The following is a 14684-nucleotide window of genomic DNA, read 5'->3' on the forward strand; positions in this document are numbered from 1 at the left end:
CCCCCCCCCCCCCCCCCCCCAACCAATCCCAGTCGAGAGGCATCAGGGTCGAGTTCCCAAAGTCGGCGAGACGGATATTCAGGTCGTCGTCGACGAACAGGTTGTCCAGGCGGATGTCCGCGACAATGATGACCCGTTGGTCGTGGATGTAGGCCAGCGCGCGTGCTGTCTGGGCCAGCCAGCGAAGTTGCTGCGTCCGCGACGGCCTCGGTGGGTTCTTGTCGAGATAGTGCCGCAGATCGCCGTTCTTTCATCAAGTCCATCTGAATCCATGGATCGGGCGACGAGAGGTCATAACAGCGTATAGGATCCCCGGGTGATGGCCTAGTCTTCTGTAAATGACGTTCTCCCCCTCGAACTCACGCATGAGATCAGGTCGCTCCTCGTAGCCCCCCTCTTACGGGTGTCAACCTCCGTCTTCCAACACGAACCCCGTCCCGCTCAACGACCCCCGATATGCGAGGTATCTTGACGGCATACTGGCCCTGTTCAATGACGATGCCGGTCCCGCCGATCCCGACGATTTTTTTCAGCCACTCACGTGTTGTCGAGGTGTGTCGGAACTCGATTCTGATAGGGTACGCGTGCATGAGTGACGATGGGATGAGTTGCAGGTGAATCCGACGATGGCGTCTTCGACGGTAGGGTATCGGTTAATCTTGTGCGTCGTCTGTAGGGGTTGGAAGGAGAGGTCGTTCGTCGTGTACCCCGTGACCCCCTAACAAGAGAAGGGATGCGGAAGGGGGGAAATAGATGAGTAGAGTCGCAGGAAAGGGTGTCGAAAAATGTACAGTCAAGCAGAAAAAGGAGGACGTATGAGCCACCCGGATACGCCAAAGATCGCTATAGAGACAGAATGCGCTGGACGAGTTGAGGAGGAGTTTGTGGGTTCTGCGGGCGGTGTGTAAAAGGTAGGGGGAGCCTTGCATACATACACTCTTCATGTAGCACAACGGATCAAGCCTTCAACATCCAACACCCACCATGATACCAGCATTGCGTTTAGCGTATCTACAGAGGCGAGTATCTCACTCAATCGCTTTCATGTATCTTATTCCTACGAAGGAGCTTTCAAGAGACATCTATCTGTCCTCTCTCTCTCTCTCCCTCTCCAAAAACCCACCGAGGTGGTAGACAAGGCACAAGGGCTCAACACGGAAGACGAGGTATCGTGCAAAAAACCACTGCTCGGCTTTGCTGGTATCGTGAGGCTGTAACCGTCAAAGTAATCGTTCAAAGTCTTTCAAAGCCTTTCAGACGGTGCTCATCGCTTGAAAGCTGATCATAAAGCAGGCCACAGTCAAGCAAGGCACACCCTCAGACAACAGTAGCTCCATATCTATCATCACCATCACGCCCATATCTCGGCGACAAAGTCTCACGAGCGGAAAAGCATCTCCTCATCCTCCTCGCCATATCTAGCCTTCCTCTCCCTTTGTCGAATAGATCGAACCTCGCCGTGGGCGGATGAAAAATCATGTCGTCGAACCCGAGGTGATTCCCGCTTCACATCGCCTCTAGCCCATTCCTCATGCTCAATTGTAGAATTGGGTGCCGTAGCTTTCTCGGATGGTCGCTTTCGCTTCGTCAGATGGTGGACCTCTCTGTCCAGCCCAACTTTCCTTCCCCCGATGACTTCGGGGTCAGGACTCGCACAATGACTTTTCCCCGTCCTACCAGTGTTTCCCGGTCCACTCTTCTTGCTCATACCAATTTCCTCATCCGAATCGCTTCTCACAATCCGGTGAGGAGACGAAGAAGCAGAGAAGTGCGCTGCGTGTTCCTCAATCATAGGGAGAAAACGCGCGGCGCTAGTCGGCCCAGAAAGGTAATCTGTCAGGTCGCTTGATCGACTCGAAGATCGGGACTTTCGTCTCAAGTCCGAATCATCCGCACGACTTAACCTTCGTCTTTTATCCGAGCGGTGTTCAGCAGTTGGATTCGAGGCGTAAGTGGCCTGGTCCGTGGGTGCCGTGGGGGAGCGCAAACTCCGGTCGACGTTTCGTATGGTATGGGCATCTCTCGGAGGGGCTGCACGAAATCGCGTGTCCCGAGAAGAAGGTTCAACATCCGAGTACCGTCGGGGATTTTGCTCTAGCATCTGGTCCTTTGATGTTGCTCGCCTATCCTCCTCGTCAGAATCTTCCGGAGTCTCTGAAATCACCATGGCACCAGGCCTTGCTTTCGTGACGTTCGACCCAAGCTCTGAAGACGCACAGTCCCTCCCCTTGTTGGATTCGGAATGCTTGCTGTGAGTTATGTCTTCGAACCTCTTCTTCGCTTCTTTGACCTCATGCCTTGTAGCTGTTCTCTGGGTCACTGGCGGCGAGCGAGATATCTCTCTTGTATTGATCAAGATGTTTCCAATAGAAGGCTCCTCCATTTCCCGGGGTTCTTTTTCTTGCCTTCGGTGCATCTCCAGGATTAGTTGCCGCAACCTTGATCTCAAATCCTGACTACGAATTTCGCGCGGCCATTGTTGTCTATTCTCTTCCCGCTGTAAAATGCGCCGCACAAAAGTGTATGGATCAGCGACAAATTGCTCCAGGTACATGCACAGATACAGGCCGCAGTCGGAAAAATTGTTTTGAGTCGGGATTTCCTTGGCCGTCATTCCCTTGAGCTCACTCAGATCAATGTCCAGATTCCGCTTGTCTCGAGCCTCTGCTACTATGTATTGCTTGAGCTGTGAACATGTTTCCGATCGTGCTGAGCCCAGAGAATCCAAGGTGATGATGACAGGTTTGGTCACGTCGTATTTTGGGAGTGACCTGCGAACGGCTTTCCGTCTCTTAAATTTCGGCCGATCGTCAAACAGACTGTCTCCCTCTTCGACAGTGCGTAGGACCTTGGCCAATATTCTTTGTGTGTCATCCATCTGCTGATCAGAATCCTTCTCGCCTTCCTCGCTTGGCTGGTCACCCAGCTGCACGTCCTCAGACCAACCGCTATTCATTGTCTGTTCTTGACGGAAGTATGGAAGATTGCAGATGATGGCGAGATACCAGTGGTAGTTTTCGTTGACAGGCACAACTATGAAATCACGGCTGAATAAATTGATGTTTTTGGTCCATCGACTGACAGATTCATAGTTGATACCTCGCTTCCCTTTTGTCTTGGAAAGGGCTTCGTAGAAATAGGTGTTGAAGAAATGCATCCTCTTGAGCACTTCGGGGTTGCTCTTCTCCATGCGTGTCTCTAGATACCTCATAAAGAAAAAAATCAGGTTGTCATTCAGGAATTCGTCATCGTCCAATCGTTTCAGATCATCAAAGGGGACGACTGCAGCTCTTCGTCCGGGTTGCGGGTAAACAAGGTCCTTCGTCCAGGGTCGGCCTAAAGCTCCAGTCTGCGATGCTTTTGTCTTTTCAACGGGCTCGCTCTGTCCTTGTTCAATGCTCGGTTCTGTCTCAATGGCGCGCGACCGGGTGACAGATGGCGGCGGCATACCGGTTGAGTGATTTGACATATGAGATGGTGGAGATTCCTGGGCTGCCAGAGGTGAATACCTTTTGGCCACGGGGGGCGCGCGATCGATGTCGTCGACACTTTTCTTGCTGTGCGCGACCGTTGGTATCCGAGGCCCTTCTGAAGCCTCAGGGGGTGCATCCAACTTGTCCACCAGCCTACTACGTTTCAAGCTGACGCGTGGTTCTAGTGTCGACTTAGTGTCCTTTGATGTGGTTTCTGGTCTTGCTGTGGGTGCCTGCATTGCGAGAGTCTTCGTCGAGGGCCTCTCCTTTGGTTTGCAAGCATTTTTGGCTTTCTCAAAAGCCAATTCCATCCAACGCCTAGACAAGGTTAGATAGATTCAGTCTCAAGAGAGTCAGAAAACTTACTCGTCCTTGGTGGTGACTTTCAGCGTCTTCTCTACATCTGTCAAAAATTTAACAAAATCGAAGGCCATTTTGTGCGATTCGAATCTGAGCCACATGGGTTCTTCTTCCATGCCAGTTCGAGCAAACTGGAGGTTCACCAATGGCGACTCATCGTTTCCGTGTCTAAGCTTGATGATTTGGTTGATGCCGCGTGGTAAGAAAACCGACTCATCCCCCAAGAGCGGGTTTTTCAAATTGACAGCGATCTGCGATGCCGACCTGTCGAGCTCAATCATGTAGCCCGAAGAATCACAAAATTCTCTGAACACAAATTCCAAGAGGACAAAGCACATCTTCTTGGGTGGAGGTTGCACGGTTTCATTCGACCGCTTATGACCGACAGAACTGGATGTGTGCCCTATAATCAAATTACCGAGATCCATGGTCTTCATTTCCGGATAGCGTGCACCGCCGAATGTATATGACTTTGACGTAGATCGAGGTTCAGTGCTCTGCAGTGCATCCGGACTCTCCGGTGACTGCGCCCACTTTGGGTTTTGCCTCTGTCGAGTGACATCCGCTGTTCGGGTTTCTGGATACCTAAAGTAGGGGGAGGTGTGAGGGTGTTTTGAAAGTTCATGGGGGCTCTCAACTATCTTATCCTTCTCGGTCTTTCTTCGTTGTGCAGAGTCTTTGGTGAAAGCGCTTTCATCTTCAGGAGACGAGCGATTCACTTGGTCCACCTGAGACCTGTCGATACTGTCTCGACGTATTTGGGTTGAAACGCCATTCCCATCTCTATCATCCGGCCGGCGTCGTTGTGGGAGCCTCCCAGACACATTTCCATCGTTCGACTTTGTGTCTAGAGCAAGTTCGTCTTCAGAGTCATTCAGGATTTGGCCCTCGTCGGAAGGGATGGCCGACGTAGGAGATATTGCAGATGCGCCCCAATCCCCGATCTTGCGCTTCTTGTGAGGTGTAAAATGGTCATTGGCGTGGACGTCGCTCTTAGACGGCAAAGGCGTACTTGACGCGGGTACTGGGGTCCGAGATTGGGATGTCCTCTGATGGAGATATGCCGACTTTCCGTTCAAGGTATTGTATGGTTTATAGACCCCCGAAGGAGGCTAGATCTGTTGTCAGAAGCCATAAGTTCGAGGTGGAGGATGGCGTACTTTGAAAGGCTTCTTCATGGGCTCTTCGATGCGCTCAGGGTTGGGGTGTCGTCGACTGTGGATAATTTCAGCAACCCGTCTGTCTGATGAACATATGGCTCATACACCAGTCCTCCCACCAGTCTGTCGTCGTCACTTAATCCTGACCACGAAGAACTTTGTCGCAGTGGCGCGTCACTGGATCTGGAAGTGAATGTACTCAGTTGGGTGCCTTGTGTTCTCCTCATGAATGTGAAGGCGTACCGAATTGAAGTCTTGCTCTCGACGGGCGTTTCAATATCGTCGTCACTCTCAATCTGCGCAGAAAAGAAAGGTCAGCATGGGTACTAGGTTCGAACATGGAACTGACCAGCGTACATGAATAGGCGCAGATGCGGCATTGTCGTGCGCACCAAGAAAGGCTTTTATGGTTTTTGTGAGGTGTTTCGGAGGAGTTCTGGGCATCTGTACCCTCTTCGACTGCGATGGAGAGGCATTTGAATTCGGAGGAACCAGAGGTGCGGTACTTGACTTGTCGTCCGTGCCCCTCTGCCCGATGTGTGATTTGTGTCCTGGAGTGAGACCAGTCCGGTTAAGAGTTTCCAATGTGTCCTGCACAACCACTTGCCAGGGATCAGTCATTTGGGACGTGACCACCCACGGATCCTTGGCACGACCATATTACCCAGGAAGTTGTAAGGAGGATACTAAATGTTATGGATATGGGAGAAGAGTGAAATGGTGAAGTGCGGCTGCGGTGGCTGCAGATGGATGCTGTGCGTGTGGTTGGTTGGTTTCAGAGGAAAGGACCAAAACCCGAGCATCTCCCCGCAGCCCTACACAACGAGACAACCAAATCACAGATAGTCCGCGCACGAGGATATACAATCTTGACCTCAACTGAAGCCTGCTTGATGCACCAAAGCGTAGTCAGAATTCCATTGGCATATTTAGCAATGCTATCCAGGAACTCAAAGCCAGTGATTGATGGTATAATGCTACAAGGGGGATCGTCTCATCCCATGCCATCCCCATATGGTATCATGATATCCCTTTCCCTTTGCTCTTTTCTGAGTCTTCATGCAGGGTTGGACGTCGTCTCTCTGCCCCAGGATGCCCCGGGGCGCTACTGATCTTCTGCTGTCTGGCCTCATCCAGAGCCGATCGCTGGGCGATGCTGTCGTCGTGGCTCTTCCACACAATGTTCGTGTCGGGAGGGAACGCAAGTATTCGCTTGATGGTCTCCCTGTCACGCAGTCAGTAGGCCAGTTTCTGGACTCATCCTCGCCACATATTATGCCATACCTGATCTTGATGTTTCGGCCACCATCAATCTTGGTCCAGACACTCAAAACGTCCTCGCCACTCCGTACGCTGAGCACCGCGCCACAGACCTCTTCTCCTGCCTCTAGGAACTGGTCACCGATGATGGCCAATAGCAGATCCTCCCAATAGCGGTCCGCCACACCTTTCTTTAATCTCACAATCCACTTGCCACCCTTTTTGTTCGCCTCATCCTCCCACACTGGACGAATACCGTCCTTGAAAATATGGTAGTCGGAGACACTAGGTAACAAGGATGGCCGCTTCAGATGAGAATATATTGTCCAGAAGTTTTCCACAGAGCTGATGGACGCCAATTTCAGGGTCGATTTTTCGTAGTCGGAGAACTTATTAGCAGGGGGCCGATAGAAGAGGTTCCAGGTGTTTCGTAGCGGATGCTCCGAGGATGACCTGAAAGACCCTGGGGAACCCTGGAGCGGCTCTGCTTCTGAATTCTCGCCGGGTGTATCTGGATCCCTCTCTTTCTTCTCGTTTTTCTCACGTGATGAAAAATCGAAACCCGGCCCTGCCCCCGGGGTCTTTGGGGTTTTTGCTGAGCCAAATGAAGCGAACGCACCGCTACCTAGTCCAAATGCCGAGGATGCGCTCGCAGAGGGGGTTTTTGTAGCGGAAGGCGAAAGAGCGTTGAAGGGATTCGATTTGCCGTGGGACGAAGTGTCGCCGCCGAAACGTCTATTGTTGTAGGAGCGAGGAGAATCTATCTTACTGACATCCTTACCCTCCTGATCTCTCATAGACAACGATAGTTTGCCAGTGCTGTCCAGAGGATTAGTATCTCTGCCAAGTTCACAGTCCATTGCAGGGCCAGCGGCAGAACTCACTTGGAACGTCTAGTCCACAAATTTGCGTTTTCCATGAGCAGATCAGGTCAGGTGGCAAGGAGGTCGGTCAGTGTCGCACCCTACCAACGACCGCAAAAGGACTGCTTCAAGGGAGACGGAAAAGGTAGGTAGACGAGCGAAGGTTCGGGAAAACTAGCGGAGGTGAATGGTGGCGGGCGCGAGCGAGCGAGATCAGTAGTCTTTGGCAAGTTACAGTTCTTGAATCGTAAGGTGGAAATAGAGACAAAGAGGAGATAATCACTGAGAATGGTCGAGTATAATCGGTCCCGAGGAGTCAATACTGAAGATGTTGTAGTCACAAGGAGCCTCAAATACAAAATCAGAAGGTTTGAAGCGCAGTTTGGGATTGGGCTTTCGGGTGTGAGCAGTCAAGTCCAAGGGCCACCAGGACGACCCTAGGGCCAGTTGACCTGCATTTCATTTGGCCTGGGCAAACTGGGAGCCCTTGCAGCCCGCCAATCGAAGAGCCGCTTGCGCCATTCTCCCCCAGTTCCCGCTAACCGCTTCCGGTCTAGGCGCGCGTTTCCAGGCACGACTCATCCTTTTCAACTGTCTGCGTGAAAAAATCATCTTCTCTCTTCTTTCTGTCCAGACACCCAATTCAAATCAACGTCAGCTACAAACCTCGACACCATGAAGCTGGTGGTTTCCGATGAGTGTGTCGAGATTAATCTCTCAAGAGAACCCGCATCTTAAAACCATCATTACGAGGGCCTCCGTGGCTTCCCATGATGTGGTGATGACCTGGAATAGCGGACAAGTGATATATCAGAACCGAGAGAATGTGGGTGACATTCTTCCCCTTTTGGAGACCTTTGAGGTGTTTATGAAGAAGTAAACAGCTCTGGTAAACTGAAAGCTCAGCCGCAAGAAGTGTTATGTATGCTCAATTGCTGGCAGAGCAGGAAGTGAATTGGCAAAGTCTGACCTACATGCTCGTTCTGACGCTGTTCTTTGAAACATTGCCACTATTGTGACAGCTTGGACTGATCTTGTTGAACTCTAGGCATGTCTTGATATTTTTTCTTCTGGTTCTAGCCTACTCAAATGTGTGCTGGAGACTCTTGTAGAAACCTCCCTCTCGACGTTCCTCTATTGGATAGAGTCAGGAACATCCGTATAAGATTGATTATCTGAGCACATGAACTCCAGTTGTTCAACGGGCTTCTCCCTCTCTGATATCCTTCCCTTTCATACCGCATCGATTGTAGCTCGTGATGTAACCTGTTCGTTCTGATTGCCCAATTTCGAAATTTGCAGGAATGCGTCGACACCATATCCTTCCAGACTATGCAACTCGAGCTTACCAGCCCAATACTCCGCGTACACACGGCTCATGGGCAAACCCATACCCAGCCTAAGATCAGGGGGCCTCGTGGCTAGAGTGCTGAGGGATGTATCTCTGATTTTTCCACTCGGCTTGTCGCTTGCACCCAATCGAACTTCCTGCATGGTGGCGGCAAGTGTAGGGACGTCCCTGAAGTTTTGGAGGCGCGAAGCGCTTCTAGGTCCTTTGTTAAAAGACCACAAAAAGGGCGTGATCTCTCGAGGTATACCTCCACCCTGGTCAGATATGCGGATGACCACGTTCTGGGGTGCCTCGCAGATCAGCACGTCAATAGGTGGTGGTGGTTTTCGAGGATCTCGGTACTTCTCCATAACTGCTTGGATCGAGTTCCGCAACAATTCGCCCACAATATATTCGAGGTGACTCAGAACATAAGGGAATGTAGCACTGGTGTGTCCCTGAATTCGAATCTCTGGTACCAATGGATCAGTGCCTGCGGTCGACCTGCATATCTCTTGCGTGAACCGGCCACACCGTTCAATCACCTCTTTGGCATTGCAGCGGAGCAGGACTTCACCAACAAATTCGTTCTCAGAGCTGGGTTGGGGCACGTGCCACGGTGAATTGAATGTTTCCGTCAGGGCTAGGTGTTGTTCGGCAATGACACGTCTTGAAATCCGAGCTCGCAGCATGGTCTGCACAAAATTGTCCATCGTGTCGACTGAAACCAAATCTTGACACTCCAGCACTCCCATGACCAGGTTGGGGATCACCGCCAGATGTTCCTTCAGGTTGTCGGCGATCACTTTGCAGAAATCGTCGTTCTCTTCCACAGTTCGTATAACAGGGACACGCCGAAAGCTCTCAAAGGACTTGTAGTAGAGCTCGTAGACAAATGATAGGTGCGGATTTGTCACCACCACATAGGGCAAACGCTGCATGTCTCGGAGGCGATGAGCAAGTCTGAAAAAGCAGGTAAGTGGGTGGACACACACACACATTTCAGACACAACAAACAAACCTGGTAGGCAATTCCATACGGACATAATTGGCGGAGCTCAGCAAACGACTTTCGGTCAAAGTGCGACCAAAGAAGAAGAGCTGGCGTAGGCTGATGGGACGAATAGGGCGGTCAACCCAACTGCGAGTTGCTTGTTAGCAAACTGCCCGGTCGAACACCCACAAGAACAAGTCCGTACTCATCTAAAGTCGAAGCTGGCCGCCATGGAGGTGGGTTCCTCCCGGTTTGAGAAGAGGTCCATCTGCGTGACTGCGCACAAAGGGAATGACTGAACCAGTCTCGGCGCAAGGCTCGTGGCCTCAAAACTTGAGCGACCTGGAGCATCTCATACCAAACAACAGGCCGGAGGAGTCATACAGACTATCGATGGTCATCTCGTCACCGTGACTTGAGAAAGCGCATGGGCAGCAAATGTTGCACAAAGAATCGTGATGAAGTTGTGGTTTGTTGGAGGGGCAGAGTCACATACCAAGAGCTAAACAGAAGGGATTGACGTTGGAAATGCCTAGCAGTTGACAACCACTCTCGGTTTAGGCATAGTGGCCCAGGGAATGACGCCTGGGTTGCACCAACACGGGGTTCCCTAGGAATTGTTTAGTGGTAAAAAAGGTGACGGGCTGCTTATTCGGTGGGCGTGCTTCACTCTACGGAGAGCCCGGCGTTTGACCCTTGCTATTCGCCCGTTCAAAAGCTTGTGCCGGGCTGGCGGCGACACTTTGACAATAATTTGACGTCTATTCTGGAAGGCTGCAGACAGTGGGCTAGGAATGATTTGACCCTTTGATACTGCATCCCATCTTTGCTTCCCCCGAAAGGTACCTGCGCAACTTATTCTAGCAACCAGCCCATCCATCGGCCCTGTCGTCTATCTAGATTCTAGATTTACGCGTGGGTGGCGAGTGAGGCCTTGCTTGCTGACGAGCCTTCTTGCATCACCCACACATTGTGACATACATAACACCTCCCCATTCCCTGCGTCAATTGCGGAAACCTGAGGAAAGAGCTACTCGGCTGCCACCCTCGCCTGCTGTCCCGCGCAGTTTAATATAACCGTCGTGTCCAGACTCTTCTCACCATGGACAACGTACGTTGAGCATTGCCCTGTTTTCCAAGCCTGTATATCTACCAACAATCATGAATACTGACTTCGCCGCCCGGTTCGACAATTTGCAGTTAGCGGGACCGGACATGCTGATTGACGGCTACGACCAATACCACCAGGAAAACGAGGTGGTCAACATCTCGCCGGACGATGCCTCAGAAGAACCTGCAGAAGCCCTCCCACGGGCCGATGATTGTATGTCCACCCAACAGCTTACTATTGCTCTCCTACTTGGCTCGCCCACGAACTGACCAATATCCAGTTGAGACGATGAAGCGGCACGTCCTCGTCGACCTGCCTGATGTCGAGGTCGAAGCTGAAGCATATCACACATGGCACATAGAAAAATGGCGGACATTGTCGAGAAGAGAGCACGGGCCAGTATTTGAATGCGGCGGTCATCCCTGGAGAGTGCTATTCTTCCCCTTCGGAAATCAGGTCGACTGCGCGTCCTTCTACCTAGAACATGGATTCGAAAACGAACCGCCCGCGGATTGGTACGCCTGCGTTCAATTTGCCCTCGTCCTGTGGAATCCGAACGACCCAACCCTATACCGAACCCACACTGCCACTCACCGTTTCAACGCAAAAGAAGGTGACTGGGGCTTCACCAGGTTTGTGGAACTTAGGAAGGCTTTCCATCAACCTTGGGAAGATGGGTCGAGGCATTTGGTGGAGAATGATGAAGCCAAATTGACAGCCTATGTCCGCATCATCAAAGACCCCACCGGCGTCTTGTGGCATAACTTCGAAGGATATGACTCAAAGAAGGAGACCGGCATGGTCGGTTTAAAGAACCAGGGGGCAACCTGCTATCTGAACTCTCTCCTCCAGTCTCTTTATTTCACGAACTTATTCCGAAAAGCTGTCTATCAAATCCCCACCGAGAAGGAAGCCAACCGGAGTAATAGTGCCTGGACACTTCAGCGTCTATTCTATAGGCTCCAGAAAGATAGGTTTGCAGTTTCAACCAACGAGTTGACCGCATCCTTTGGATGGGATACTAGGCAAATTTTCGAGCAGCAAGACGTGCAAGAACTGTCGCGCATATTGATGGAGGTGTTGGAGAAGAAGATGAAAGGCACACCTGCAGAACGGACCCTGCCTGAACTTTTCGTCGGAAAGACCAAGACTTACATTTCTTGTATCAACGTCGACTTCGAGTCCTCCCGGATAGAGGAATTCTGGGACATTCAGCTCAATGTCAGGGGCAACAAAAATTTGCACGAGAGCTTCATGGACTATATCCAAGTCGAAACCCTGGAGGGCGAAAACAAGTACGACGCTGGAGAGCCTTACAAGCTGCAGGATGCCCGCAAAGGTGTCATCTTCGAATCATTTCCCCCAGTGCTTCACCTCCAGCTGAAGAGATTCGAATATGACATCAATCGCGATGCTATGATGAAGGTCAACGACAGACATGAGTTTCCCGAGGAATTCGATGCCTCTCTGTATCTCTCGGATGAAGCCAAGGCGGCTTCGACGGAACCATGGATTTATCAATTACACGGCGTACTTGTGCACAGCGGCGACTTCAACGCAGGCCACTATTACGCCTTCCTCAAGCCCACCAAAGACGGCCACTTCTACAAATTTGATGACGACCGAGTCACACGATCAACTATGAAAGAAGTGCTCGAGGAGAATTTTGGAGGAGAGTACGCTAATGTCGCTAACGGCGGACTGGGACAACGGCAACCATACATGCGGGGCTATTCCACTAAGAGATCCATGAATGCTTACATGTTGGTATACATCCGGAAGAGCAGGCTCGACCAAGTCCTTCTCGACGTAAGCGAATCCGACATCCCTGCACACATCGAGACCAAAATTGCAGAGGAGCAAGCGGAGCTTGCTAGGAAGAAAAAAGAGCGCGAAGAGGCGCACCTCTACATGAATGTGGGCGTCATAACCGAAAAGAGCTTCCAAGCCCATCATGGTTTCGACTTGACCAGTTACGATCTCGAACAGACCGATCCGGCCGCCGCTCAAGTGTATCGAGTCCTGCGCGCCACGAAAATCAGCGAATTTGCTGGCACCATTGCCGAGGAGCTTGGTCTGGAGTCCGATCAAATCCGCTTCTGGGTCATGGTGGGCCGACAAAACAAAACCAACCGTCCCGATCAGCCTATTCGTGATGTGGACATCACCATGGAAGAGGCCATGAACAAGTATGGCTCTAGAGGCAGGCCGTTTTATCTTTGGGCCGAGAATGCACCCAAGGGAGACGATGGCAAAGTTCAATGGCCAGATCCCGCGCAAGCCGTCGGTGGCAACGTCCCGATCCTGGTTTTCCTCAAATACTTCGACGTCAAGGCTCAGACTCTGACTGGTGTGGGCCACATGTATGTCAAAAAGCTGGACAAGGTGCAGGAAATTGCACCCCAGATCAATCGACTCATGCACTGGGATCCTACAACGCCGATTCTCTTGTTCGAAGAGATCAAGTTCTCAATGATTGAGGCGATGAAGCCGAAGCAGACGTTCCAGCAATCCGAGATTCAAGACGGTGACATTATCTGTTTCCAACAAAACCTCCCTGATCTTGACTTGTCCACTGCCACGTATACCGATGCGCGACAATACTATGACTACCTCCTGAACCGAATACCTGTTAGCTTCCATCCAAAACCCGGCACTGAAGGAGAGGCCTTCGTCCTTAGCCTCAGCAAGAAAATGACCTATGACCAATTCTCCGCAAAGGTTGGGGAGCACCTCAAAGTTGAGCCAACTCACATCCGATTCGCCACCATCAGCGCGACCAACAATAAGATCAAAATGTGGATCAAACGTGGGATGAACCATAACCTCCAACAAATCCTTCAGTCACAGTTCTCTTCCTATGGTGGATATGCCACCCATCGGGGCGACGCGTTGTATTACGAGGTCCTCGAAACAAGCCTGGCTGATTATGAAACCAAGAAGATCATGAAGGTTATCTGGCTCAGTGATGGCATCAGTAAAGAGGTAAAAGTCCCCCACACAAAGTGATGTATCATGCTAACAAGTGTTAGGAACCACTGGAGATTCTCGTCGCCAAGAATGGCATCATCGGGGATCTGATCGCCGGGATTGCCAAAAAGCTCAATCTGGATGAACAGGCCGCTCGCAATATACGGGTGCTCGAGGTACATGGGGGCAAAATCCACAAGGAATTGATTGAGGATTTCAACGTGGTTGGAGTAAACGAGTTCACCACATTATATGCCGAGAAGATCCCCGAGGAAGAACAAAACGCCTCGGAAGACGACCGTTTCATTTATTGCTACCATTTCGACAAAGAGGCCAACAAGCCCCATGGTGTCCCGTTCAAGTTTATGCTGAAACCAGGTGAAGCACTCAAAGACACCAAAGAACGCATCAGTAAGCGAACGGGTATCAAGGGCAAGTTGCTGCAGCAGATCAAGTTTGCACTTGTCTCCCGGACGCTTTATGCCAAGCCAAGATACATTGAAGACGACGACATCCTTGTCGATCTCATCCAGGACGGAGACGAGATGCTCGGCCTGGACCATGTCAACAAGGCGCGTAACTTCTGGGGACGAGCCGAGGGCATGTTCATCCGGTAGATCCGTGGAAATAGGGACACGCCAAAAGCCTCATGCTTGAGGTGTGACGATGCCTAACAACTATGCATCTTGTACTTGACATCTTATGGGGTCGCTTCTACTCGACATTGGTCATCGGCCGGAATTCGACCGAAGCGCAAAGTTATAGGATTCACCATGTGGCATGAATGATGCAGCGTCGGCAGAGATGGCAGTAGTCGAGCCTGCGCCAGGTGGTTCACATCGCTAACCTTTTGCCATCCATGATGATGTCGACCACCGATCACCGCAACTACAAGTCCAGAGAAGACGCCGGAGACTGGCTTGTCACAGAACCATAGGAAGAACTGGTTGGTGGCTGCAAGGCTGGGGATGTCAGAGATGTTGTGGGTGACTGGATAGCAGCAATGCATGACCGTGGACCAGGCCGAAGTTGCTGGTGTGTACACAATAAACGTAGAGACGAGCTTATGCTTCATGGCATGATGAATATTTGACCAAAAAAGACAAGACACAGGATGATTAGATGAGTTTATGGTTATTGGATTGTGTTGATCCTCTTCTCAA

At 51.2% G+C, this 14684-nt stretch overlaps 4 protein-coding genes across 4 annotated transcripts; 1 reads left to right on the forward strand and 3 right to left on the reverse strand.

The window, feature by feature from the left end:
- Positions 1 to 1378: 1378 nt before the first annotated feature.
- Positions 1379 to 5614, reverse strand: Z517_06608 (uncharacterized protein; the record flags this gene model as incomplete). The annotated part of the gene is made up of 5 exons (XM_013428347.1): positions 1379 to 3791; positions 3840 to 4945; positions 4994 to 5048; positions 5099 to 5289; positions 5351 to 5614. 5 exons carry the CDS (start codon positions 5612 to 5614, stop codon positions 1379 to 1381), a joined length of 4029 nt encoding a protein of 1342 aa, XP_013283801.1.
- A 399-nt stretch (positions 5615 to 6013) lies between these two features.
- Z517_06609 (uncharacterized protein) lies at positions 6014 to 7113 on the reverse strand (the record flags this gene model as incomplete). Its single annotated transcript, XM_013428348.1, has 2 exons — positions 6014 to 6218; positions 6278 to 7113. 2 exons carry the CDS (start codon positions 7111 to 7113, stop codon positions 6014 to 6016), a joined length of 1041 nt encoding a protein of 346 aa, XP_013283802.1.
- A 1236-nt stretch (positions 7114 to 8349) lies between these two features.
- Positions 8350 to 9387, reverse strand: Z517_06610 (uncharacterized protein; the record flags this gene model as incomplete). Its single annotated transcript, XM_013428349.1, has 1 exon — positions 8350 to 9387. The coding sequence occupies one exon, from the start codon at positions 9385 to 9387 to the stop codon at positions 8350 to 8352; it is 1038 nt and encodes a 345-aa protein (XP_013283803.1).
- Positions 9388 to 10601: 1214 nt separating this feature from the next.
- On the forward strand, positions 10602 to 14138 carry Z517_06611 (uncharacterized protein; the record flags this gene model as incomplete). The annotated part of the gene is made up of 3 exons (XM_013428350.1): positions 10602 to 10764; positions 10832 to 13536; positions 13584 to 14138. 3 exons carry the CDS (start codon positions 10602 to 10604, stop codon positions 14136 to 14138), a joined length of 3423 nt encoding a protein of 1140 aa, XP_013283804.1.
- Positions 14139 to 14684: the final 546 nt, after the last annotated feature.

The sequence above is a fragment of the Fonsecaea pedrosoi genome, assembly GCF_000835455.1.
Source record: "Fonsecaea pedrosoi CBS 271.37 unplaced genomic scaffold supercont1.4, whole genome shotgun sequence".
NCBI lineage: Eukaryota > Fungi > Ascomycota > Eurotiomycetes > Chaetothyriales > Herpotrichiellaceae > Fonsecaea > Fonsecaea pedrosoi.